This window comes from Ostrinia nubilalis, chromosome 1 (genome assembly GCF_963855985.1).
Source record: "Ostrinia nubilalis chromosome 1, ilOstNubi1.1, whole genome shotgun sequence".
Classification (NCBI taxonomy): Eukaryota; Metazoa; Arthropoda; class Insecta; order Lepidoptera; family Crambidae; genus Ostrinia; species Ostrinia nubilalis.
The window spans coordinates 16,624,472-16,652,405 of NC_087088.1; the positions used below are offsets into that span (position 1 = coordinate 16,624,472).

At 36.3% G+C, this 27,934-nt stretch overlaps 1 protein-coding gene across 3 annotated transcripts; it reads left to right on the top strand.

Moving 5' to 3' along the window:
* On the top strand, window positions 1–27,895 carry LOC135074355 (short-chain dehydrogenase/reductase family 16C member 6-like). Of its 3 annotated transcripts, XM_063968631.1 has the most exons (9): window positions 1–124; window positions 866–932; window positions 20,463–20,622; window positions 21,097–21,248; window positions 22,461–22,506; window positions 22,968–23,099; window positions 23,547–23,732; window positions 24,412–24,594; window positions 25,890–27,895. In XM_063968631.1, the coding sequence occupies exons 2-9, from the start codon at window positions 874–876 to the stop codon at window positions 25,962–25,964; spliced, it is 993 nt and encodes a 330-aa protein (XP_063824701.1). In that variant the 5' UTR covers window positions 1–124; window positions 866–873; the 3' UTR covers window positions 25,965–27,895. The 3 variants fall into 3 exon arrangements, with proteins under 3 accessions (XP_063824701.1, XP_063824685.1, XP_063824692.1); XM_063968615.1 differs by lacking the exons at window positions 1–124; window positions 866–932 and adding an exon at window positions 10,751–10,934; XM_063968622.1 differs by lacking the exons at window positions 1–124; window positions 866–932; window positions 22,461–22,506 and adding an exon at window positions 10,751–10,934 and having other exon boundaries at window positions 22,922–23,099.
* Window positions 27,896–27,934: the final 39 nt, after the last annotated feature.

The following is a 27,934-nucleotide window of genomic DNA, read 5'->3' on the forward strand; positions in this document are numbered from 1 at the left end:
GCAGACAGGCTGTTTAGTTCGACTGTCTTTGCGTCTCGCGCGGACGCGTCGAAAGCGCGCGAAACGCGTTCCCGCGCTCGAAGTTTAAGACAAGTTTTTTTTTTCAAGTTGCAGATTGTTTTTTGTAAGTATCTGTGATGCCAGTGTTATTACACGTCTTTAAAAAAAAAGAGTAAAGTATTTAAAACTTGTGAAATGAAATAAGACTGAAGAGGTGAAATGCCGAGAGAAACCAAATCATTTTTAACAAAAAAACACATGAATGGAAAATTAAAAATATAATAGATATTGTTATTGGAAACTATCATTTAGTTTCTGATCCGAGGCTCATTTCAATATTTTCAAAAACGCTTAATCTCACGTTTTTATATTATTTTTACGAATTTTATAACAACAAACACGTTATTAGAATAAATAAAATAAAATAAAAGTTATTTATAACGAATAATCAGCTAAAAAGCAATGAAACCACTCATAATCAATATTGCTAACAAACTTAACTGAACTTCCGGATCCGGTCCGGTACTCTATAATAGGATAAGTAATTACCTATTAACTTTTATTTTTTTGTACAATTTATTAGAACTGTTTTTGTTAATTGAATAAAATCAACAACAATATTAAACTCCATTTGTTCTATGTAATGGAAAAAAAACAGATAAATTAAAAAATATTATATATACTTGCGAGATAACCTTATTAGTACAAAATAGTTACTATCCTTTAGATTAGATAAAATTATTGAATTTCAAAACGAATTTACAATTATTTATTGAAGAGCCATATCTGAAAATTTGAAAAATTGCCGAATTTTTTTTATTTTCGACAAAACTTGGATAATTCATTCAGATTCAACCTTTTTCAGACTAAACAATGGCGACAACAAGAGATAAGAATGGCGTGAATGAAAACCTGATGACGAAAGCTCCATGGTACGTACTCAAATCAAATCAAATCAAGTCGAATCTCTTACGGTTTCATGATATTTATGAACTATGATTGTATAATATAAACTTATGTCCGTTTTCGGTGAAAACGGGCATAAGTTACCTACTTATTAAGATCACTCACACTTTATGTTCTAAGTAAGTCGGGCCTTACAAAGAACTTTTTAACGGGTAATAAGCAAATTGACTCTTAACACTATAAATACCTTTATTTATTTTAGAAATTTTCCCCAAAACAAAGAAAGTCCACGATAGCTTATATTGACGAAGTGAGAGGCCTGCATTTTGCAATGTCAAGGTCAGCCCGGTGCGGCCGGTTTGGTAACATACATATTCATATTTACTATGTATGTCATTTAACGTACCTACGTAGTAAGTAGCGTATTTGATTAATATCACACGTCCGAAGTGGAAGTACTCGTAGGTAGTCAAAATTACATTATTTAGGGTCCCGTGCCTCAAAAGAAAGAAATTAACGGAACATAGGATTTTTTAGGACTACTATTCCGGAGGTAGCGGGTTCGATTCCCGCACAGTACAAACATTTGTGTGCATGAACATATTTGTTTGTATTGGACTGGGTGTTTTATATGTGTAATAGGTATGTATTTACAAAAAAAAAAGTATCTGTTGTCTAGTACACATAGTACAAGCTTTGCTTAGTTTGGGACTAGAAGCGCAGTGTAAAATGACTTGATGAATGAATTTATTATTTACTAGCTTTCCGCCCGCGTGGAATTTTGTCTTTCACAGAAAAACGTTATCACGCGCGTCCCTGTTTCGAAAACCGAGATAAAAACTATCCTATGTCCTTTCCCGGGACTCAAACTATCTTTATGCCAAATTTCATCAAAATCGGTTCAGTGGTTTTGGCGTGAAAGAGAGACAGACAGACAGAGAGACAGAGTTACTTTCGCATTTATAATATTAGTATAGATAGTATGGACTAGTATAGATATAGATTATTTATTTTATTTGTTGTCAATCTGTCAAAGACCCTTTATCTCGGGAACGCGTTGATGCACTTGAGGTGTTAAGTTAAAATTAAATCATACACATCAGGTCTACAGACCCTTGAAGCTGTGAAAAAATCAAACTTCAACACTAATGTGAAAACGGAACCCTGGGTGTGCGAGTCCGACTCGCACTTGGTCGGTTTTTAAATTACATTATAGGTAGGGTGAGTGCACCAGTCCCACACCACGAACCAGTAGTACACCATTTCTAATTTCACATCAAAATATTAACAATCTGTCGAATTTGCTGCCACTTTTGTTACGTTTGGTAGCACTGCCGTACTTCTACCAATCATCTATACTTATAATAAATCTGTAGAGGTCAATTCTGTACATGAAATATATTTTCAAAATAACTATCAGGGGGTGATTAGTGATCGATACTGATACCAAAAATGCAATCAGTAAAATTTTTGTCTGTCTGTCTGTTTGTCTGTCTGTCTGTATGTTCCTTATAGAAACAAAAACTAGGTACTCGACGGATTTTAACGAAACTTGGTACAATTATTCTTCCTGGGCAGGTTATAGTATACCTACTTAGGAATTCCCACGGGAACGGGAATTAGAAGGGAAAATCCTTTTGTATGAAAAATCTAAACCGCTTAAGTTAGACGCTTGAAATTTGGCACCTTAGTAAACTTAAAGCTTAGTTACAACAGGATATTGTAAAATTCCCACGGGAACGGGAGTTAGCGGGAAAAAACATTTGTATGAAAAAAATCTTAACCGCGTAAGATAGATAAAGGGGGTAAAACGGGATCCACGCGTACGAAGTCGCGGGCGGCCGCTAGCTAGTTAGTCATAAATAAAAGCGACAAACACGACTTGGTATGATCTGGTCAACCTTAGGTACATTGCGACTTTCCACATTGATTGTTAAATAAAAATAAACCTTACAGCTATTAAGAAAATTGGAATAAGCTACTTGATTCTATGATAGACAAGGAGTAGTTAATTCTTTTTGCAATGATTGTTGTAATAATTGAGTCACAATATCAAAATTACTTTTAAAATGTCGCTTATTCGGTTTGTTACTGGTACACCCACCCTATATTAATTACGAAAAACGAAATAAATTCCAATAACTTTGTAATTAATGTGGATGTGATAAACTCTGACTCTATCATAATAATGATTTTTTACTGATTTTCATACTGTGCCGCTTTATAAAACACGTAAAGACGACGGCACGTCAACGTAACCACTGTGGGTTCTTGTGCAGTTGTAATAGGGGCGAGTTTGCAACAAAAATGGGTAGCATGATGTGCTGTCGTGTATACATACAAAATTAAACATATTATAAAAAAGCGTACCTACGTACATAAACATGTTTTATACCTCATAAACGAGACGTGTTTTATAAACCTAATTGCTGAGATACCTGCCAAAGTTACATTACGATCTCACATAAAGTTTTTACAAAGGAAAATAACTTCGTTTTCCTGACAAACTGGTTCGGCCATTGCTTAAAGTGCTGGCAACCTTGCCTTTGTCCGAGACCGGGTTGTTTCCACTCTATGTCGTTTTATTTTATACATTTTGAGGCTACCACTAAGGCTGGGTTGCACCATCTTACTTTAATTTTAACAAACGTCAAAAATGTGTCAAACTCCATACAAAAAACACCAGTTAATGTTCAATCAAAATCATATCACGTTTATCGGCACTAGGCTTCCTCAAATAAAACGACACTAGACTGTATTTATTTACAGAAACAACATATTGTATGTATAAAATAAACGACGATCTGTTACTAAGCTAAGGAATCGCTATTTGTCTACTTCGTTTAAGAAATTATCAAAATTATCATAGACCCAAAAAACAAGGGTCTGGCTATTATTTTGATAGTCGGCATTGTTACCTTTTTATAAGTCTGGATATCACTTTTTATTTAATTAATGAGGCTCAAGGTCACCCAAAGGGCGATGGAGCGGGCCATACTTGGAGTTTCCCTGCGTGATCGAATCAGAAATGAGGAGATCCGCAGGAGAACCAAAGTGACCGACATAGCTCGCAGAATTGCTAAAATCAAGTGGCAGTGGGCGGGGCACATAACTCGTAGAGACGATGGCCGTTGGGGCAGAAAAGTTCTTGAGTGGCGACCACGGACTGGAAGACGTAGCGTGGGCAGGCCTCCTACTAGGTGGACCGACGATCTGGTAAAGGTCGCGGGAAGAGCCTGGATGCGGGCAGCGCAGGACCGTGCATTGTGGAAAACCTTGGAGGAGGCCTATGTCCAGCAGTGGACGTCACTTGGCTGAAACGAACGAGTATCTCTCCCAAGCTCAACATTGAGGCTAGCCGGCCTAAATCATATAAGTACATGGTGTTGGTTCCAAGTTCCAAACTATTTTGTTGGTGCCAAATGAAAGTATATAGTAAAACGCAGTTATAAAGCAAGTCATAATAATAATACGTCCCAGGCATAGGTCTGAATAATTAAAATCAATTGATTTCAGGCGACGCGTATAACTGTGAAACAATGCACATGTTTATTTATTATTACTAGCTTTCCGCCCGCGGCTTCACCCGCGTGGAATTTTGTCTGTCACAGAAAAACTTTATCGCGCGCGTCCCTGTCTAAAATACCGGGATAAAAACTATCCTATGTCCTTTCCCGGGACTCAAACTATGCCAAATTTTACCAAAATCGGTTTAGTGGTTAAGGCGTGAAAGCAAGACAGACAGACAGAGTTACTTTCGTATTTATAATATTAGTATGAAAGCTTAGATGAATGTAGGTACCTATGTACCTATGTACCTACAGTCGTCAGGATAACAGAAAAAACATTTTTGTTGGAGAATAACATTTAGCACCTCGTTATGATGATAGAGCTAAACTCTATTTGATATAAGTACTGTAGAACCTTCCTGAAAATTGGGCAGCTGTTACAAACATAATATATTATTTGTAACTAGCTTTCTGCCCGCGGCTTCGCCCGCGTGGTATTTTGTCTGTCACAGAAAAACAATATCGCGCGCGTATTTGCTCACCGTTTAGACCTACCCTGGACTACGACAAACATTTTAAAACCAAAATCAGCTCAATCGGCCCAGCCGTTCTCGAGTTATAATCAGGCTAACGAACATCAATTCATTTTTATTTATACATATAGATAGATTTGGTCGAATTCCCTCTATAGAAGTTTCTAGAGAAATCAATTAGTTATTAGTTAGGAACATACTCGAGATTTGTTGTTTTTCGTACTTATCAACGAGTTCAGTGACCTATCCGAATTGTGATTGTGACGCTTCCTGTTCAATACAAAATATATTTCTCATACAAAACTGGCGATAACGTTATCACACAAAATATTCCATCCAGTGTATCCAATTGTGTAGAGCCAAATCCATTTTTATACTCATAAATCTCTACATTTACGACAGATTCGGTTTGGAGATAGCTTCGCCACGTCTCTAGTTACGTGTCTAGGGTTGCCAGGTGTCCGGCTTTTTACGGTTTTGTCCGGCCAAATATTGGCTTGTCCGGCCTGTCCGGCTTTGGTTAGGCTTTTTATGTGGCTGCTGCGCCAGGCGAAAGTGGAACTACAAAATAATATCAAGCGCACGCATCAGGATGTTAAGCAACCGATGATGATAGTACTCACTATAGCTCTATGACACTAATTGCACCCCCCCCCCCCGTGACATGTCCGGCTTTTAGGGTAAAATCTCCGCCCAAATGAAGCACAGAGTCCGGCTTTTGTGTTTTTGGACCTGGCAACCCTATACGTGTCTTTATCGATTCAAAATCGATACCTAACAAATGTTATAATTCCACAACAGTAGTATGTGAATTAATTTTGTCGAAACGAAATAAATCGTAGACGAATAAAATTAACACTCATCATAAAGGATTATTGAAACAACAATTAATCATTAATTTGTTTCAGAGCACCAACCATTTTAAAAACGTTGATCAGCTATAACTCTCTAATTTTCGTATTTAGAAGTCCACTAAGTAAGTATTGCAATTAGCATGGCCGTGGCAAGCTATACTATACTAATATTATAAATGCAAAAGTAACTCTGTCTATCTGTCTGTCTTGCTTTCACGCCTAAAACACGGAACCGATTTTGATGAAATTTGGCATAGAGATAGTTTTTAGTCCCGGGAAAGGACATAGGATAGTTTTTATCCCGGTTTTTTGAAACAATGAAGCGCGCGATAAAGTTTTTCTGTGACAGTCAAAATTCCACGCGGGCGAAGCTAGTTTATTTATAAATATCTTTTTTTTTTAGAGTTTTAGATGTCTTTGATCTCTTATTATAAGATTCAACAATCGATCGATCCTTAATTAGTTAATTACCTATAATTTAACACGAAACTCACGCGAGTGACACACATTTTAAAACCACATTTCTTTTCTGCTCACGTATTGCCTCGTTGTAAACCAAAAAGCATCTCTAATTCGCGTAAAGGAAGGAACTGTTCCTGATTAAGCGCAGTTTAGGTGCGCGTCTTACGCAACGTGCGCACGCGCGGCACATTGACCTTACGCGTACGTGTCGACGCTGACATTGACTTTTTGATTTAAATAAGTGGACCTGCCGCTAAGATTCTAGGTTTTCATACAAATGTCTTTATTTATTTTGACCAAGATTTGGCAGCTATGAACGTCATAAAATTATTTAAAAAATTGGCCAAGTGCGTTTCGTGCCACGCGCAGTGTAGGGTTCCGTAGTTGTCCATCGTTACCACAATACAGGGTGACTGGAACTGAACCCGCCATAGCTAATACGCGTATAGAGGAGGTCATTTGCTAATTATTGAACCCTACTTTCTATGACTAAAGTTTTATAGTTTAGGAGATATGTCAATTTTTATACTTTTTTCAGATTTTTCCGAAATTTGACCTAAAAACTGCTTCAATTTTTTTTCACGCATGATTTTAGCTGATTTTTTAATTTGACACTAATATCGAATAAACCTTTAGTCAAATAAAATAACTTTCAGATCTAGATAATGATTCAATAACTAGTTACGAACCGCCAAAGTTCAACAAAAGTACAAACCACGATAAAAAAATCAAGTTCGAATTCGATTTAAAAAAAAACTAATGGTGATAATGGATTGCCAATGATCTTAAAAATATCTCTACCTTCTCTTCTTTCCAATAATATATCACACGTAGTAATTAGATATTTAAATTTATTAAAAATTCAAAGTTTATGGAAGAAAATGGAGTAATACCTAATACGAAAATTATCCATACAAAGTTTCTTCTAACATCTCATATTTTCTGGTATACTCCTTTTCATAACTATTTTTGTTTTTTGAAAAAAAATAATTTAAAATAATAATCACATTATGAAGAAAAGAGTTAAAAAAAAATCAAAATCAACTTTGTATTAAATAATTTTTGTATTATTACTCCATTTTCTTCCATAAAGTTTGAATTTTTGACAAATTTCAATATCTAATTACTACGTGTGATATATCATTGGAAAGAAAAGAAGGTAGAGATATTTTTAAGATCATTGGCAATCCATTATCACCATTAGTTTTTTTAAATCGAATTCGAGCTTGAATTTTTTATCGGACGAATTTTATTCTACAGTTTTGTCAGCGTGATTAATATACATACCTTCACAAAATTACAGCTCTCTAGTGCCAGTAGTTTCTAAGCAAAACCTCGGACAGACAGACAGACAAACATATCGAAACTATAAGGGTTCCTTGTCAGGACTACGGAACCCTAAAAAGAAGGGGCTCATAACAACCCGTGTCTCCGTATCTTTTGGGCCCTACAGCGTTTGGAGACTATAGTAAATGTCCGACGTGGTGAGTAGGTATATCTATTCTTGAAGGTTTCTGTTACCTATACCTATGTTTGTCACCTGTCATCCTGGGCTGCCAACCTGTCATCCATCATTGCACTGGATGGAAGTCAATCCTCAATTTCGACTCCTTCTTTGCCTTCTGTCTGATTAACTTTGTTGCGGGTCCGATGACAGTTTAACTTTACCCCCGACCCAAAACTTGTACCCTGTAGGCTGAGTGTGAGTTTACAACAAACAAACTGTACTGTTTACAAAATGTATGAAAATTTTAGTTTTTCAAAGTTTCCCGCTAGGGGCGCCGTACAATCCGTCATACATTTAATGTCATTTTTTGACGCGCTCACTAGTAAGCGCGTTTGAAAAAAACTCACACTCAGCCCTCTGCTTTCAGGGTTCCGAGAGGAAGAGGGGAGGCTTTAGTCCTTTACATGAAACGAATGTCGCTATGTGGACTTTCTATGTTTGCCGTAAGTAACGCGTCATGAACGTTTTTATAAAAACCATCATAACACAAGTGTCACGAAGTGAATGTTTGAATAGTGACCACGTGTTAGGTTTGAACTGTTTTTTCGCACGTTTTTTCGGTCTTTGAGCGTAAAGTAGGAACTTTAACGACTAAGTTTAAAAAACATTTTAATCGCTTCAAACACCTAAAAGATGATGCAACCTTGATGGAGTGTAGATTAGATTAATATGTTAATTTCAAAATAATGGTTTTAATATTTTACTCTGTTTTGTCCACATAATTTTAACCATCAAGCGTCATCATCACAAATACTTGGCAATATCCTGGTTTAAAAGTCATTATTAATTTTTAACGTCATAAGTTCATGTAAATAAAAAAAAAACACTAAATTCCAAGGACAATAATCGTCTATAGACTTTGGCAAAATATTTGCTGAATAGGCGCGATTACATGTAGTCAACATTGATTTAAAATTCAGTAAACGTACATACTAAATCAAAAGCTGGAATTTAAATAGGCCTGAGTGTAGAGTAATTCCAGTTAAAAATTCTTATTCATACAAGAATGGGGTAATTTCTATTTCTGATACTGAACTGAACTGCTCCTGAATCAAATGTACCTACTACAGCTTTTTCTATTTATATATTAACCGGCAGACAGTGGTGACTGAGTTTGTTGCGGCGCTTCTTCTCAGCACTTGCCAAATTTTGGTCTCGAAGTGCTGGTAGGGTAAAAAGATTAGACATGTAGAGGCTCCTTAAGAGCAAAATATTTGACAATTTGTAAGTACTATTTAATAGTCTATCTATACAAATAAAGAAATTTTGACTTTGATAAAGATTAATATTTTATTCGTATCGTAATTTTTCCTAATGAGAAAATTTTATTTTCTCAGCGTTTAATTTTCCAAAATCAGCTAAGCTCGAGAAGGGCAGAGCCTACCCTTCTCGAGCTTTAGCAATACCAACGAACCTTGCAGAAAATACTTAGTTCAACTTCAACTATTACCTTCAGCTACTTAAATAAGAAAGAAAACTTGACAATCTTAGTGTTTGCCTAAAAATTCATGCAAAATTACTATGTAGGCACAGTCAATAGCAAATCAAATTTTGTAACACTTCTTGTTTGTGCTGAACAAACTCCGTGGTTACTGTGCAGCTCTGGCTTTGACTCAATAAGGCTGGGTTGCACCATCTTACTTTGATTTCAAACGTCAAAAATCTCCATACAAAATACACCGGTTATCGTTATAGTCACGGTTAAAGTTAGGTGGTGCAACTCAGCCTTAAATTTGACTGACCGTAATTTACAGTCAAATAGGTCAAAAACGGTCATTTTCGGTCAATTTGATTTCAGTAATACTCGTAGTTTAATACTTTTTTATGTTTTTCTTAGACTTTGTTAATGATTCTTGAGTTTTTATTTAGTAAAATCCAGCTGTGATTCGTAGATATTATTAGTTACAATAATATTATATTATAATTTCAGTACGTTTCACGAAATGTACGTTAAATATATTTTACCTACTGACCTGTATACCTTAACGTAATTAGGCAAACGAGGATTACCACCTAACTGCTCATGCGCATGCACCATTGCACGCACACGTTACCAAGTACAGTCGACAGCACATTAAGCTATACATTTTCGTTGCAAAGTCGCCCCTATCGCAACTACGTAAGATACCACAGTGTTTACGTTGACGTGCTGTTGACCGTACATATTATATGACACAGCGGTTTTATTAACAACTAGCTTTCCGCCCGCGGCTTCGCCCGCGTGGAATTTTGTCTGTCACAGAAAAACTTTATCGCGCGCGTCCCTGTTTCAAAAACCGGGATAAAAACTATCCTATGTTCTTTCCCGGGACTCAAACTATCTCTATGCCAAATTTCATCAAAATCGGTTGCGAGGTTTAAGCGGGAAAGCGTAACAGACAGACAGACAGACAGAGTTACTTTCGCATTTATAATATTAGTTGGGATGTTTCGAAGTAAAAAACTAACTTTACAAAGTATTCAAAATCACCACCGTTTTTTTAGTAGTATCTACCTATGTATACAACGCACAGAGCATCTGATCAAATAATTTTGGGCTACCTTTTGTCACTAGAAACTTGAGAGTGAAAAATTATTTCTAAGAAATAAAGTGAAAATGAGAGTTCCTGTAAGGGCCTGAAATTCATATTCGAACGGTTGAACCTGCCAAAAGCTTTGTCAAAAATAACTGAACATTGCATAATTTATAACTGTCAAACATTTGGTTAGGAATATACCGTCTTGAAGTGACAAAGTTGTTAGGATGTATTGTCACAATAATACGTGGTTTAAATCTTCACATTATCCGCGGAATCTTAGAGCGCGTTAGTTTTATCAGTTTTATTCACAATACAATTAGCTCATACAAGTAGTATCGGAACGAGCACACGGGCAGGAAACTCGGGCCGCATCCATAGTGGAGTAGATGCACAATTTTCAACATGCATCCGTTGGTGTTGCGCAACACCAAACTGCATAGAGCCGCTGCAACGCGCACTAGTGAAAGTCTGTTCAAACGCGTTGCCCGCGCGCACCAACTTTTGTAGGTAACAAAAGTTGACGACTGATCAGTCCTATATTTTCACTTTATGTAAAAGTGACAAGTACCGGACACTGTGACGATGTGGTTTAACGTCGCCTTCGTCGGGAAGAATGGGCGGAAGAAAAATTTGTTGTTCTTCAAGTGAGTATAGTTAGGCTTAGTTGCACGACCTAACTTTAACCGTAACTATATCGATAACCAAAGTCAATTTATGAAAAGCAAATTGTACATCGAAACATTTTGCGGCTTCATAAATTTTCAGTTAATGTTAGATTAAATTATAAGTAACTACATAATTAATTATTTTACAATAGTAAGGTACTTGATACAAATAAGGCCTACGTTCTAATAAGGCCTATACAGCAGAAAACACAGATATATAAATCCTACCGGGATAATACTTCAAGGACACGTACTCATATGCCCTATAACCCAGTAGAGAGCAAAAGCGTCCCGATCCACGATCCCAGCACCAATTGGCACGCGTTCTTCTAAGGTGGTGGGTGATTTCGTGCTCCCTTATAAAAATCCGGCGATTTCAACTTAAGTTTTTGGTAAAAATGATGCCGTTTTAGATTAAGCTTTTCTTAGTAATCGTTTCTAAATATTTCTTACTAGCTAAAAATAACCTTAATTTGTACTACTGGCTATAGATGCATTGTTTGTACATTTTTAAAGACAACAAGAGCGAGATGTCTAATAAGGCCTAGGCCTTATTTCAGCATGGTAGGCCATATTAGATACTTATGTCAACACCTGATTACGGACAAATTCATTAAACTAAATGAGTCAAAGAGTAACAAAATATTTATTTAATAAGAATGTTACTAACAACACAGAAAAGAAAAAGAAAACAGTGTCAAAAAACATAACAAAACCTGTAAAAAAACAAATAAAATATAAAACCAATAAAAAATAAGAAAAAAAAAAGCCGTATGTATAAATCTAAAGGAAAGGAGAATAAAATTTGGTATTATCATGCCTGTCTCGAAGACCAAGTAGCAGATATGCGACCATAAAGGACTGCTTTAGGTGGTATCACAAAGATTGTGTAGGAGTTCGTAAAGATGATTCAGAAGCCTTTTTATGCCCTGGTTCTAACAAAAAATTAGATCTCATTTTGTTTACAAAAATTCAAGACTAAATGATGTTCCTAAACTGATTTATTTGAAAGGTTTTATGTGTAGGCCTTATTCGAACACGGTGTTTTAATAAGCCCTATACAAAAAAATAATATTGTTTGTTTTTGATATTTTCTTTGATAATATATGTAAGGAATCATTACTTTGTTACTATGAATATTTAATTTTATCTATAATTTATGTATAATTCTTAATAAGTGGAATTTAAGTTTATCTAGAGATGTACAGTATATTTCTGTTTACTTGGTATGTAAAATTTTGATAACGCAAACAAATCGACGTGTTTAATGTTATGAGACCGCATTTTGTTTAATACAATCACAATTTTACGGTCTAGAGGCATTTAAATCACATAGGCCTTATTCCGTGTAGGTGATTTAATAAAGCCAAAATCAGTGGTTTCGTAATTTGCTTATTTTGAATAGATTTAGTTAAAAATTGTGTTATTTTTTGTAATATTGCTAAAATTAAAGGATGGAAGAAGTTAATTAACCTTGATTTTGTTGATTGGCGTTAATATTTATTGAAATATAAGCATTTAAAGTTAGGTAGGCCTTATTTGTATCAAGTACCTTAGATCTGACAACTGAAAAACATTAAATTACTCAAATTAATGATTAAGTACCTACCTATCAAACATTAACGATTTTGATTTGCTGTGCAAACCTAACTATAGTGATTTTTTATTAATACTGAAATACAAATACACGTAGCAATATTATAGTTATATGATGCAACTAATGTATTGTGTAATTTATGTATTAGTAGCGTGCGAGTTACAAATAAATATTGGTGTAACCTATACTCATGATATTTATCCATTTACGACACAAAAATACCCGATTTAGAAGATGTAGAGTCAAATGTTTAATAACTACTTATAATTCAGATTTGCTCATATTTTTTGGGTTCTTATAGAAACTTTCAGCCTGATATCTTTTTCCATGTGTCAATACTCGTAATAGCTCTATATCAAAGTTGGTTCAGGGGATCTTGCATTAAACGTAACAAAGAGTAAAACGTAACATTCGTCTTGATTACTGAAAAACAAACGAATTAAATTTTATTTTGTTTAATAAAAATTTAAATCTTTTAAATTAAAATCATTGTAGCACTATGATGATGTTACATGGCAAGTATTCCAATACAATCGCACGTAACTAGCGCTGAAGCCGAACGTTCGACGGATCGACTCGTGCGCAATGAAGAGGCGTGAACATTGCACGAACCCTACGCGTCACAGAAAAAGTACACAGTTAATTTGCACCTTACGTATGAAGAAATAGAGGTCAGACAATAATAAAATTCTGCTGTACGTATGCCTTGACTCCAATAACTTTCATGCAGCTAGCTAGGATACTCGAAGGTTGTTTTTTTATGCAAGGGCGGTCAATGTTGTTCTGTCCAGTTTTTTAAAACAGGATTCAGTCCCTAGACATGATTTTCTGTGTCACGAATGAGTAACATTCGTTCTAGTTTGACTTGGTGGTCACTTCAATACTTGAGCTCTAAATAGAACTACAAAACAGTAAATTAGCATGCCAGTTAATGCCCAAAAACAATCGTTATTAATAAATTTTTTAGCGAATAGAGTCGCTCTCAAACTAAATTTTAAATAAACAACTTGGAAAAAATCGTTCGATTTATTCAAGTTGTTTATTTAAAACACATAAACAATGTTCTGCTATCTACCTACTTGCTTGCGAGATAAAGGCATGCTAGTTAGCGTAACCTATACGCATGACGTTATTGGCACGTACTAAGAACTGGTATGCAAGAATTGAAACCAAAATCATAAGGAGAAAAGTGTGTCAACAGAGAAGGGGGATCCATGCAAAAAATGCAATTGAGAATACATTAGGTCTTGATATGTACACATTAATTTATTTAATTTCGATTATGAAAGTCTACGTTCGATGAGGAAATAATCCTTGGACGGGCAAAGTGCGCTATTTTAGTAATATTGTTATGCAAATTTTATTAAAGTGACCACAATTAAAGGTAAAGAAGGAATTTGAATGATAATAAGGTGAATCAATTTACTGTCGATGGATTTTTCCATTTATTTATTTTTATTACACGAGTAGACTAGCTGTGCCCGCGACTTCGTACGTGAAAATAGTTTGAATAATATTTCCCGTTTTCGCAACATTTTTCTTTACTGCTCCGCCCCTATTGTCTGTTCTTATGGCATGTAGCCTTCCTCGATAAATGTGCTGGGCTATTCAACACAAAAATATTTTTTCAAATCAGACCAATATTTTCTGAGATTAGCGCCTTCAAGTAAACAAACAAACTCTTCAGCTTTATAATATTAGTAAGTAAGAACGTTGCAATGCGATTGATTAAATAATGCTGAAATATTGAATTGTGTAGAAAATGACTATGGTAGGTATCTAGTGGTTACCAAACCACACTACCACAATACTACATACCTAAATAAGTATTTGCTCATAAACATCTTTGTGGTCTTCCCTAAGTACCTTGATCCTTAAGTTTTGCTAAACAGTACCTACTTACCTAACTGTTCCACAAGATCATTTACCTGAGAAACAGTTACGGCACACCAGGAAGCCGACTCGTTGGGCAACCTAAGCCAAGTCTATCTTTATAGCGCGATCAGAAGTGACATATTAATATTGACTAACATAATATTAGTATGGGCATCTTGTGCCATCGACATTATTTGTTCAATTCTAGTAGCACATCTTCGCTTAGGTATTTTTAAATTACAAATTCTTTGATTTCCTCTTCATACGTCACAGGTACATTACATACAGTTGCTGTATTTGGATTTTGGATGTCTACAAAACCTCCTGTTTTTAATCATTATCAAATTATTTTTACACCTGAAAGAAACGTTGGTGACCTGAGATTTTGATTCAAGAATTGAATCTCAAGTTACATTAATTATAAAATGATAAAGATTTCCAGGAACACTAGCTTTTCTCGTTATCATTCGCAGATCTTACATTTTGGTTCAAAAATTGAATGTCAACTTACATTCATTATGAAATGAGAAATATTCTCGGAATAGGTTTTCTCGACGTCATTCCCAGATATTATGTTAACCCAAAGAGGTAGCTTAGGGTAAGTAATCTTCACCATCAATGAATCTACTACAAAATTTGAAATCAGTTTTACGTAGTATCGAGGGTCCACTCTATTACACACTTTTAATAATTGCTAAAAATAATTCATTTTTTTTGTAATTATGTAGAGTCTATAAAATAAATAGTGCGTGCAGCGGAATTCATGCCCCAGCAACACCAACGTGTTACGTCACTGCTAAGATGAATTGCTTGTTGAGCTATGATTAAAATTTATTAAAAAATAATTAATAATTATATTCAGGAGGAATAATTAAATTTAATTTTAATAATTTGACCTACGAAAGTATTATCATCACCAAATCCACAATCTCACACTCGGACTTCGAAACGCGCGTTTTGTCATAAAGGAGGAAATGTCGGTTAGTTAAGTGTTAATTATTTTATTATGATCTTAACTTTTACGTTAGTCAATTAAGGCTGGGTTGCACCATTTTACTTTAACTTTGACAAATGTCAAACGTCTGTCAAACTCCATACAAAAAAAAATGGTTATGGATTTTCAGAATGTTTTCAAGAACCGAACCGTAATTACAGAATTGCTTTGTGGTACAATTTGGTATCGTTAAAGAACTAATTTAAATTACAGTAAAGTTAGGTGGTGCAACTCAGCCTAAGTAAGTAAATAGGTACTTGGAACAAATCAATTCCTTCATAAATGTGATTTACCAAATAATAAATTAACAAGTAACAACAATGTAGGCTAAACAAAACACTGTCACGTTAAGGAAACTGGCATAATCAACGCGATTGCCTGTTTAACATGACATCAGTAAGCTATTAGTGCTTATTAAAGTGCCTGTAATCATGTCTTATAATGGCTGGTTGTACATATGACCTTCATTTTTAGCGGTGGTCATACTCATGACCATACAGAAACTCTACCGTGGTCACTTACATGTACCTATAGTGCTTCAGAGTGCATGACTTCGGACACGGTACATTACTTTAGATGTGTACATTGTTGTACATATTATTGAATTAAAACATTCTTAAATAACGTTTGTTAAATTTATCTCCAAAAGACCTATCATAGCTACGAATAAGTAAGGCTGACAAATAAGTGAGTCTATTTACTTACACAATATTATTATTTTCCAAAAAATGGAAAATAAACAAATTAAAGGGAAAACATCTGGGCAATGTTTTCTGGCATGGGCATGTGTTGCACACATTAGTAACTTGGAATCCTATCTTTTAACAATAGCATAATAATTTATTGATTTTATGAACAAACTTAACAGTAGACAAGATGGTTTATGTGCATATTAAATACATTACTCTTTCATGTTAGAAAATTATCCTTTGTGTAAAAATTTTACACTATATTCTAGAGGCTTTAACCTCAACCTTGTGCTATTTAATTGAAAAAGGCAATATTTACCTATAAGAAACTATTCTTCTACCAATTCATGCGTTCGGGCCATGCATTAGCGCATATCCGCAGGATGCTTGATACTTATGTAATATGCGCCGGCGCGGCTCTATCAACGTAGCCTTGGCTACTTCATTGATGAACTAATTTCATTTTGAGACTAGGTACTGCTAATTTGTTGGGCAAATGCTTTCCGAAACATCCACCAGAACATCAAAAAATTTTTCAAATTAATTTCGTAAATTCGGTAGCTTTGTTTATGGGAAGATTATGATAATGTTTTAATAGAGCTAAGTACTATCTAATTATGTATCTGCTTGTTTTTGGGATAATATTGAAATTCGAAGGATTTATGTTGAATCATGGAACTGAAAATCAGTTTTTGCATTTGCAGTTTTGAAAAATTTTTCATTCTATGTTTGGGATATTAACAAATGGTTTTTCTTTCATTAGCATTACCATAAGAAGAGAGCATAGCTACGCAAACGCGCGCAACGCAAGCATGCAATGTCGCAAACTGTTGCCCAAAGCGTTTTGAAACGCACAAATATGTTTATAAACACTGCGATTGCAGACTTGACTGTCATTTAGAATATACTACTTGATGCTCGAATGATCCTTGATATTGCAACATTTGCAACAATCGTCTAAATTAGCCAAACAAGACGAGCAAAAATGTTTATGTATAGTGAGTGCAATTTTTTTTTATTTTTATTTTTTTAGTGCTAAATAGTTCAGTACTTAGGCCCTTTCTAGCCAGGGTGCTTAAAATACTATATGTCCCTAATATTTATAGCTTGCCCTACCACCACTTCGAGACATAATTTATGGGCTGGTGCTGAGAAGAAGTGGCAGAAGAAACTCAGTCACTTTTGTCAGCCTCTAAATACCACCTTATTCCAACAAAGACATGTTGTGAACGTTTTGGCTTCTTTGGGTGTCATGAATTGTACCTAACAACACTTAGCGCATACATACTAAGACAGATACCCAATTTTAGCCTCCTAAAATGGAAACTTCCATTAAAATAAATTTATTCTCAAACCTGACATAATAAAATGTTTTCCTGTAGTTAGAATACGATGTCATATTATTAGTTTCTGAGAAACTACACAATACACATTTTTTATCGTTTTATTTTGTTTCTTCTACTCCTAATAGTTTTTTAATGTATGAAAACATTTACTTTTCTACTTTTTGACTCATACATCTAGGAAAAACTGTGATATCCTAGTCATTATGATATCGATTAGTAATATGGTATCATAAATAGTACGAGTAGTATCTAGGGGGTAAAAGAGTGCTATTCAACGGCTATGCAACATTATTTTAATAAGTTGTACTTAGAGTTTGTGAAGTTACTGCAAGCAGTTAGAAGTTAAGCTCTACATGAGATGTGAAATTTCACAGTCCAAACAAAATGGTCTTGTCTTGGCAGCATTTTACATGAAAATATTATTAGCAGGATTATCGTTAAAGGTAAATAAAGAAATAGCTATTTTATCAGCAAGTAGCCCCACTACATAAGTTCTCTCATATTGCATATTAGCCTACTCCGTGGCAGTTTGGGATAAATAATTATATCCTCTTGTAAAAAACATGACAAACCAGTTGGACTTCAAAAAGTAAACACAGACCGTGATAATCATGAACTGGTTTGAGTGCAATAAGAACTTGTTATAAAGTAGCAAGACCAAAGGTCTTTATTTTATCGGTGTCTATAATCTTCGTGCAAATAAATATTTGAATTTGTTTGTCGGTTTGTGTATTCTTGACTTCACGTTTCAGTAAGAGAGTTGATGTCTCTTAACTCGGACGTTTGATTCTCAGATGGGTCATAAAATCACAGTATTTGTTACCAGTAAGATTAAGTAATAATAACATACTACTTAGTAAGGAGTTATGGAAAATAAGTTAGTTTTTGTCTGGTTTCTCTAAGTTTTCATTTTTCAATTTTCATTTTCATAAGAAGAAGCGATAATTTTCTCATGAAAACAAGTAAACCCACGGGCAAAGGAAAGTCCTTTTATACCAGTTTGTTTATATTTGGATTTAAACTAATATTGCTCTATCACGATACAAAAGTTTTATCAAAATTGGCTAAATATATGGTTTAGACGTGAAAAGAGACAGACAGATTACAAAATATTCCTCAACATTCAATCCTCCCCTTTTTGAAACCCGCTCGCTCCTAAAGCGACTGTCAAGATGACCAGCTGTCTGACCTTGAAGTCTAAAGATGATGGTTTCGAAAGTAACCGCAATTAATCGAATCGATAAAACAATTTAGTCTCCGACTTCGATAATTAAAGACGTAAATGGCATACAATTATAATGCGCCAGGAAACCATGAAAGGAATTTTATGCTATACCATCTTCGTCATTTCTTATGGAAATGGAAATTATAATTTTTCACTTTTCTATGTAACTGAAGTGAGGGCCATGTCAGTATGTAAAACTAGAATGACTTTCAGCTAAAATAGGATTTCATATAGATGACCCACGCTGAACTGTCCCACCAAACTCAATGACAGGGGGGCGCTACCATCGTTCAACTATATGGTTTCCAACATGGTAAAAATCGGAGGCAGCGATCCGGTATTGACGGTGGTGCCCCACTGTCAATGTCATGGATAGACCGTTCAGCCCCCTTAGACAAAACGCACTTTTTGATCGAATCGAAAATCGAATCCGTCAAAACTCCATACAAAAAAGGGGCTTTTCGACCACTTTTCGACTGGTTTGCGATTATAATTTGCACTTGTCTAGACCCACTGTATTTTGGAACTATAGCAGACGCGATTTGATTTTTTTTAATTGACACTTGGTAGATAACGAACTTCTATGTGTTAGAGCTCGCATATAGTACAAAATAAACTCAAACATGACTCCAAGATTCCAACTACAACGCAAACAAAGCCAATAATATTGTTAAAATTTTAATTTTTGGACCAAACATAGTCCTGATGCAAGTCTTAAATGCATTCAAATTTGAGCTTGTTTACGGCGTAAAGTTGACCTTGTGTGAAAGATGATTGTGCCATGCTCGAGTTACACGGCTAAGTTCAAACCTGATCCGTCGTGTCACGGCCGCCGTGTGCGACTGGTTGCGTTTGTAGCGAACAAGACAGGACAAGTTGAGCCATTTGAAGATGGGTGGATAGAGACATGATGACTGCTAATGTAAACAGTGCGAAATGATTGGCAAGATAGATAAAATGGCAACACCGCGCAATTTTTGGATGATAGATGATGCTATTTTTAAAATTCTTGCAAAATCCACTCACTCACCTAATGTTGTAATATCTGTGCTGTAGACAAAACAGTATTTCATATTGGTAACCCGTTTCCCATCGCCAAAGTGGAATGAACAAGAGATGCCTAGCGGAGCGGTTTCCATGTACCGCTCATCGCTACATATGCAGCAGCATTCGAAACTACGTAGGGGACCCTTGATTTGGGCTTGGATTTTGATATAACATCCATTCATCAACCAATCCCAATTGCGAGATCACAATTCCCTGTCTGTGCGCCTTCACCTATTTTTTTACGTAATCAATCGCACCTAAAAGTGCGCTTGAAAGTGGAAATACGGGACTATTCCCACCTCTCGTGCCCACCACTGCAACTCCTGTGTAGCCAGGATCTACAGCTTGACCGCCACAAAAACCCAACCAATGAAGGTCAAGTTTGTCCCGGGGGAAAGTTAAACTGTCATTGGACCCGCAACGAAATTAATCAGAAGAACATAGGAGGAGTTCGAAATTAAGGTTCGACTTCCCTCCATTGCAAAGCGGATGACAGGTGACAAACAAAGGTTTAAAACCTTTGAGAAAAGATTATGCGCCACGGACAATAAATATCAATTAAGGGGGCCTATCTTATGAGCAATTAGCGACTACCTGCTAATAATATTTTTTTCACAAAATCGCTTAAAAAAAATAAATATTGAAAGTGGAAATAACACTACCTCCTCCATTAACATAAGAGTGAGTTTAGTTTGCTTCTAGCCTTGTACTAATTCTCAACTTTTTGCCTGCAGGACGGACGAGCGCGGCATCGGCATGAAGGTGTACAACTTCGTGTCGGTGGCCCTCGAGATCGCGGTTCTGTACGTAAAGATGACGGCCATGTGGATCTTCTGCGTCTACCAGTTCTTCTTCCCCAAGGAGCCTAAGAGCATCAAAGGCGAGATCGTACTGGTAAGTCTTTTATCTTCCTGGCAGGGATGGATTTGATACTCCTTCACGCAAATACTGGTTGATGGATTTTGATGAAACTTTACTGCATTATGAGAGAGAGAGACATGCGCGCGTTATAGACTTTATAATATGACAGACCGAAATACATAGGGGTGAAGCCGTAGACGAAAACTAGTAGCTTAGTCATCAGAATAACGCATACTTTAATGGCAATGGGCGGGTCACAAAGCACGCAGAACGTAATGTTCTGGAATAGAGGCCACATACCGGCAAGCGCAGAGTAGAATGTCCACCTACATGGTGGCAGAAAGGCACCAGACGCTGCCAACCGGCCAATTTGGAATCATTCGGGGATACTTATGTTATTCTCTTATGAATTACTTCACTTACATTAAAAGAACTTTAAAAAAAAAATGTTCAGCAGTGGACGTCCTGTAGCTGCAATTATGATGATGATAATAATACTTATTCCAGATCACAGGAGCTGGCCACGGCATGGGCAAAGAGACCGCGATCCGCCTGGGCGGCCTTGGAGCTACGGTGGTCTGCGTGGACATCAACCCTCGCGGCAACCAGGACACCGTCAACATCATACAGGGGAACAAGGGAAAAGCGCACAGATACGAGTGAGAATCATTCACGTTATGTCCATTGTTTTAAAAGCCTATTATTTGCTTACAGAGTAGGTACAGCAGCGGCAAATAGTTCGTGTCACCCAAAGTAGCCAAAAAGTTCGCGACACGTCTTTATTGCAATGAGGGCTATCGTTTTATACTTAACAGTTGGCACCCCTGGCGATTGACAGGACCTTACTCTACAGTGGCGCCATCTTGATGAGTGCAAATGCGATAGTCCTCCTACCACTTTCGCGCTCACCAGTTGGTGCCACTGTCTTCGCTACTAGCAAGTGACAGGACCTTACTCTACAGTGGCGCTAACTGGTGAGCGCCACTGTAGAGTAAGGTCGCCCTAATTGGAATAAGGTTGAGTTGTTAACTTTTTGGCCACTTTGGGTATCACGAACTTTTTGACGCTGACTGTACCTAACTAGGCAGATTTTAAAAGTTAATACCAACCGAACTAGGCGTTTATTATTTGATATGGAATTAGCAGAGCGTGACGTTAAATATCACGCGCGGCGTGTTGTTTTAACATGTTAAGTGACGTCACGAGATTTAGAATATCGATTCAAAATGTTTTGAGAATTAAAAGATCAGGTGCAGATTGTTTATTGTGGTCAAAAATCATGCATGCAAACAGAATTTTAATTTATTTAATAATTCATAGGCATAAGTTCTATACCTAAAACTAGGGTTAGGGTTCAGTTCAGTAATGGTAGAGTCACGTAGCACAGATTACTAATAAGTTACTACGTCACGTAGGTACTGATAAGTAGAGGGATGGGTGTATTCAACAATCGCGTTTAACTGCCCTAGCCGACAAGGTCCGTCCTTTTCATGCTCCGACTTTGTTTTATTATCTCCAAGTGTGAAGTCACAGACCGCGACGCCATCAACGCCCTGGCCGACAAGATCCGTCCTTTTCATGCTTAGGTTTTGTTTTATTGTCTCCAGGTGTGACGTCACAGACCGCGACGTCATCAACGTCTTAGCAGATAAGATCCGTCGTTTTAATGCTCAGACTTTGTTTTATTATCTCCAAGTGTGAAGTCACAGACCGCGACGCCATCAACGCCCTGGCCGACAAGAACCGTCCTTATCATGCTTAGGTTTTGTTTTATTATCTCCAGGTGTGACGTTACCGACCGCGACGCCATCAACACCCTGACCGACAAGGTCCGTCTTTTTCATGTTCAGACTTTGTTTTATTATCTCCAGGTGTGACGTCACAGACCGCGACGCCATCAACGCCCTGGCCGACAAGGTCCGTCAGAGGAGGTCCCGTAGTTTCTTTTCATGCTTACGTTTTGTTTTATTGTGTCTCCAGGTGTGACGTCACAGATCGCGACGTCATCAACGTCTTAGCAGATAAGATCCGTCGTTTTAATGCTCAGACTTTGTTTTATTATCTCCAAGTGTGAAGTCACAGACCGCGACGCCATCAACGTCTTAGCAGATAAGATCCGTCCTTTTCATGCTCAGACTTTGTTTTATTGTCTCCAGGTGTGACGTCACAGACCGCGACGCTATCAACGCCCTGGCCGACAAGATCCGTCCTTTTCATGCTTAGGTTTTGTTTTATTGTCTCCAGGTGTGACGTCACAGACCGCGACGTCATCAACGTCTTAGCAGATAAGATCCGTCCTTTTCATGCTTAGGTTTTGTTTTATTGTCTCCAGGTGTGACGTCACAGACCGCGACGCCATCAACGCCCTGGCCGAAAAGGTGCGTCGGGAGGTGGGTGAGGTCACGATGCTGGTCAACAACGCCGGCATCATGCCCTGCAAGCCGATCCTTGAAACCTCCGAGAAGGAGATCAGGGCGTTGTTTGATGTCAACATTCTGGCTCACTTATGGGTAAGATCTTAAGACGTATTTCGTAACATGACATGTTTGCATAACATTAGCACCTGAGGGTAGGCAGATTTACTGACAGGATTGACGAATCATGGAGATTGTTGCTAGAATTGTTATCTACTAGCGATTTTTTGCTGAAATACAACATAAGCATATATTTCATTTTTTTTAAATACGATAAGTTTCTTGGTCCAAAAAGTTAAGCATGAAAATTAAGTAAGTAGTATTTGAACAGAAAATCACCCTCTTTTGGGCCTTATGTCAATGAATGGTTTTTTAACTGCCTCACCGAAGGTACCGGTACAACGGTCAAAGCCGTCTTAACAACAGTTTTATGTCCACGTAGCTAAGTATATTTTAATTGACTCTATTTTAGGAGTTTTGCGACTAAGAAAACACCTTTTTTCTTGTACCTTAAATAAGCATCCATGGTTTTTATCCCTTCAGCTCCTCCAAGCCTTCCTCCCGCATATGATGGAAACCAACCACGGGCACATCATCGCCATGTCATCCATGGCTGGTGTGGTCGGACTCCGAAACCTCGTGCCGTACTGCGCCACCAAGTTCGCGGTCAGAGGACTCATGGAGGCTCTGCACGAAGAACTGAGGGAGGATGCCAGGGATTTTAGTGGGGTGAGTTTTTCTTGACTGTTTCCATAACATGTGTGTAGGAAATTCTTATGGTTTGAATTCCTCCTAATATGTTGTGTTCATCTGATTAATTGTTAACTTTGAACTGTTAAAAATATCGGTGAAAATATTAAGTAACATGAAAACGCTTTTTTGAAACCTAATGTAATTAAATCATACACTGTCGTTAAAACATCAAAACTAATTATAACAGACGCATAAGTCTGTAATGTAATTCTACATTAGCATTGTGGCGAAGTGTCCTTTTTTTCGGAATGTCTATCGAAACTCGTAGCCGTAAAGCAATATAGCAGCGAGCCCAAAGAAATGGCGACGTGAGTGAACGCAGAGACATACGCCCGTATTCACAAACATTACTATGAGGTCTCACAGTGCGCGTGGACGCACAGGGTAACAAACGAACCAATCACAGAGCTCTATTCAACTCTGTGCGTTCAATTTTCTGCTTCACTTAAGCAAGTATTGTTTGTGAATACGGGTGTTAGTTTCATTGTCATTAACAGTGGGATAAGTGGTTCCAGACAGCGTTATAGTAAATCTTAACACACATTAATTGTTGTTCGGAAACGGTGATGAAACGGTGCTTTGGAAAATGGGACGTGTAAAAGCAGTTCAGGCCTTATTTTCAGAAAATATAAGACTGTTAACCTTTCGCCTTCAGATCAAGTTGACAGTGATCTGCCCCTACATCGTGGACACGGGTCTGTGCAAGAACCCTCGCATCAAGTTCCCGGGGCTGCTGAAGATCCTCTCCCCCGCCCAGGCTGCTGAGAAGATCGTGGATGCTGTCCAGCGCGACTATGACGAGATTACCATCCCCAGCTCGCTTTACTACATCAACATGGTGAGTTAACGATCCCGACGTTAATAACACCAACGGAATTGAGAACCTCCTCCTTTTTGAAGTCGTTTAAAAATGTGCAAAAATTGGCCAAGTGCGTGTCGTCACTCGTGCCACGCGCAGTGTCGGGTTCCGTAGTTGTCCGTTCTTACCACAATATATTTCAGAAGCAAGCAATTACTTCATCTAAAGTCACTTTTCATATTTTCTTCTAAGGAATTTTTACTGGTTAATACATGAGTCAAATGACTATTACTCTTAAACTAAGTGATCTATCTTAACCGCTATAGTTTTCCTTGAAAGTTCATGAAAAGCAGTATCATTACGATTTTTTCCAGATTTTTCAAGCCAACAGTTTACGTTTTTAGAGGGGGGGGACTACCGTTATGTCGACATACCTCCACAAAATTACAGCTCTCTAGTGCCAGTTGTTTCTAAGCAAAACCTCGGACAGACAGACAGACATATCGAAACTATAAGGGTTCCTTGTCAGGACTACGGAACCCTAAAAAGTAGTTATATCGAACTCTTTGTTATACAAGGTACGATTGACGCCTACCTTCCTTACCACCGCCTTTTGCATTTTTTTACTGATACCCGTTAACCCCTCGTACTAAGCTAAATATTTACTTGTGTTACAAGTAGGGTTGCCAGGCGTCCGGCTTTAGCCGGACATGTTTGGTTTTTAACGGTCTTGTCCGGCCTGTCTGCTTTTGTTAGGCTTTTTATTTGGCCTGCTGCGCCAGGCGAAAGTCGAGCCACAGAATAATATAACGCGCACGCATCAGTACCTCTAGTAGGAAAAACTTTCGAGTTCGTTTCGTTGCGTATTCAAAGTGTCATCGAAAAATTTTGTATGAAAAATTAAACAGCGCCCCCTATATTATAGCCGCCCTTAATTTTTGATACAAAATTTTTCGATGACACTTTGAATACGCAACGAAACGAACTCGAAAGTTTTTCGTACTAGAGGTACAGGATGTTATGTTGGGCAACCGATAATACGATGACAGTACTCACTCGTGAGCTATGACACTAATTGCACCAATTTACAAGTGGATTCACCACATTATTCGAACGTCGGCAGGCTTCGGACCAGCAGCGTTCTTAGGATCGCGAGTCGGCCAATCCGACACCTCTACCGTTCGGCTATTGTAGATTTAAAGTTTCAGCCACTAGTGAACATAGCTGGAAACCTGATTTCCATAATGACCGGTTGGTAGCGGCCTGAATCCAGCGCATTTCTGCTATAGTTTTATGTATTTAGAAGATCTAACTCCATGCTTTATTGTTTCCAGTGGTGCAGAACCATGCCCAGACGAGTGTCACTGTACCTAAAGGACTTTTTGGACTCGGGCCTGGATGCGGACTAACATTGACACGTTATGTACAGTCAGCACTATTGGTAGACGGCAACACAGGTACAGTCAGGCGGATAAAATTCTTAAACACTATTATAACTGGAATTAAAATATAACAGACTACATTTAAAATAGAATTTCATATCGAAAATTTCATAACTGAAATAAGTTTTACCCGTAATTTATATTATGAATATCTAGTTTCATTGCAATTTTATAACTTGACTGTACCTCTGTATAACCTAGCCAGTAAACTAATTTTGCTGACTCTATAATAATAATATTATTACTATGAAATAAGGACTTCAGCTGACTCAATTTTTATACTATAATTTTATTTTTATCTATAATGAAAATATAATATAGTAACATGTGTATAATATACATAATAATATGTATAAATAAATTACAATTTGTAATTTCGGTATGTTGTTATTAACAAAAAAGCTCTACATTAAAATAAATAGTATAATAATATGAAATAAAGATATTGATACTGCAATTTTTTGAGTGATTATTTGTTAAAACGTGAATATAAATGTGTGTAATGTTTTTTTTTCACAAATCATGTAAATAACAATAGATTATCACGTTTTATTATTGGAATTGTGAATAAACGTGTGTATAATAGTTTTTTAAGCCAAAATGTGCCTGGAATACCAACAATGGATGTTCGCGAGTCAACCATATTGTTACTTTTAAGTCTCTTTTTAGATACTTTATAAGTTACCACCAAATAAGTTGTATAATAGTAGAGTCGCCGTAAAGTCCGGTTTTTAATTTGTTTAAATGTCAATTAATTGATAAATAACTCCAGTTATTCTTAGGACCAGTTAAAGTTGAATCTCACAATTATTTAATAAATTCATATTTTTTTATAATTTAATTTTTAGATAACGTTTCAAAAACCTTATTAAAAACCGGACGATAGTCAGTTGTGGACCCTTTTACTTGGAAATGAACTGTGAGGAACAGTTTTGCATAGAAAATAGTATTAAACTATTTAAATATAACTTAACTTTCCTTCAGTTTAATTAATCGCATTTTTTTTTAACGTTTTGATCAATAAAACTTTTTCAAGGCAGGGTCCATGAAAATAGGTTATATCCATTTATACAAACCCACCCTAGCCTATGTCTGGCCTTTGTTTCAATATTTGACATATTTTAATGATTACAGTTAAAACATGTCAATGTAGGTGAAACAATTTATATACAAAACATCCTATTATAAATTTCTGCCCAGTTTAATAAATATTAATTTGATGACAAGTAAAAACATTTTCTTGCCTCAACAATTACTACTACTATTGTAAATAAAAGTACAACGCAAAAAAAATACTTCATTAATTTTTAATTATTACCTACCTACTATATTTTTATGTGTATAAGTTTACATAAATATTTTATACTTTTAGTATTGGACAGGTTGTCGACACCTGTAACTTGACTTAGATTGGCTGGCATAGCATCAGATACCTATTCACTTTGACGAATAAAATTAATTTCAGAAATATCTTACAATAATAATATAATAAGTTTATATAATAAGTTTATATTGTATTTGTTCTAGTATCTGACAGTAACAAAAAAAAGGCGTCTATTTATAATACATTTTTTCGGCAACCTGACAAACATAAACCTTCTGTTTATTTTAAGAAAAGAATACACGTAAAGCTAAAAGCTGGTAGGTATTTAAGTAAACAGATAGATTTGTATAAATTATATATTTTTAATTTATATGTGCCATCTATAATGGAATCAGAGACAAGTGACCACAGTTTACTTTTTATTATAACCTTTTAAATACGTTTAGAATTTGTAAGTGTTATTTAGAAAATGTTATTATTAGGTTGTGATTGTGATGTTAGTTAAGGTTGTTTATTAAGAAAAAATTGACTGGGTTTTAACTTACTTAATGACATTAAAAAATTTAACTTAGTAGCACGTTGTTTTATTACTACATTTACCTACTTTCATTTC

Bases quoted from the DNA above. Each gene is read 5' to 3' on its own strand.
- LOC135074355 (XM_063968615.1), top strand. From the start codon at position 10,873: ATGTGGTTTAACGTCGCCTTCGTCGGGAAGAATGGGCGGAAGAAAAAT. The intron at 20,623-21,096 runs GTAAGTCTTTTA...TACTTATTCCAG, and splicing joins TCAAAGGCGAGATCGTACTG to ATCACAGGAGCTGGCCACGG. The intron at 21,249-22,460 runs GTGAGAATCATT...TATTATCTCCAG, and splicing joins GGAAAAGCGCACAGATACGA to GTGTGACGTCACAGACCGCG.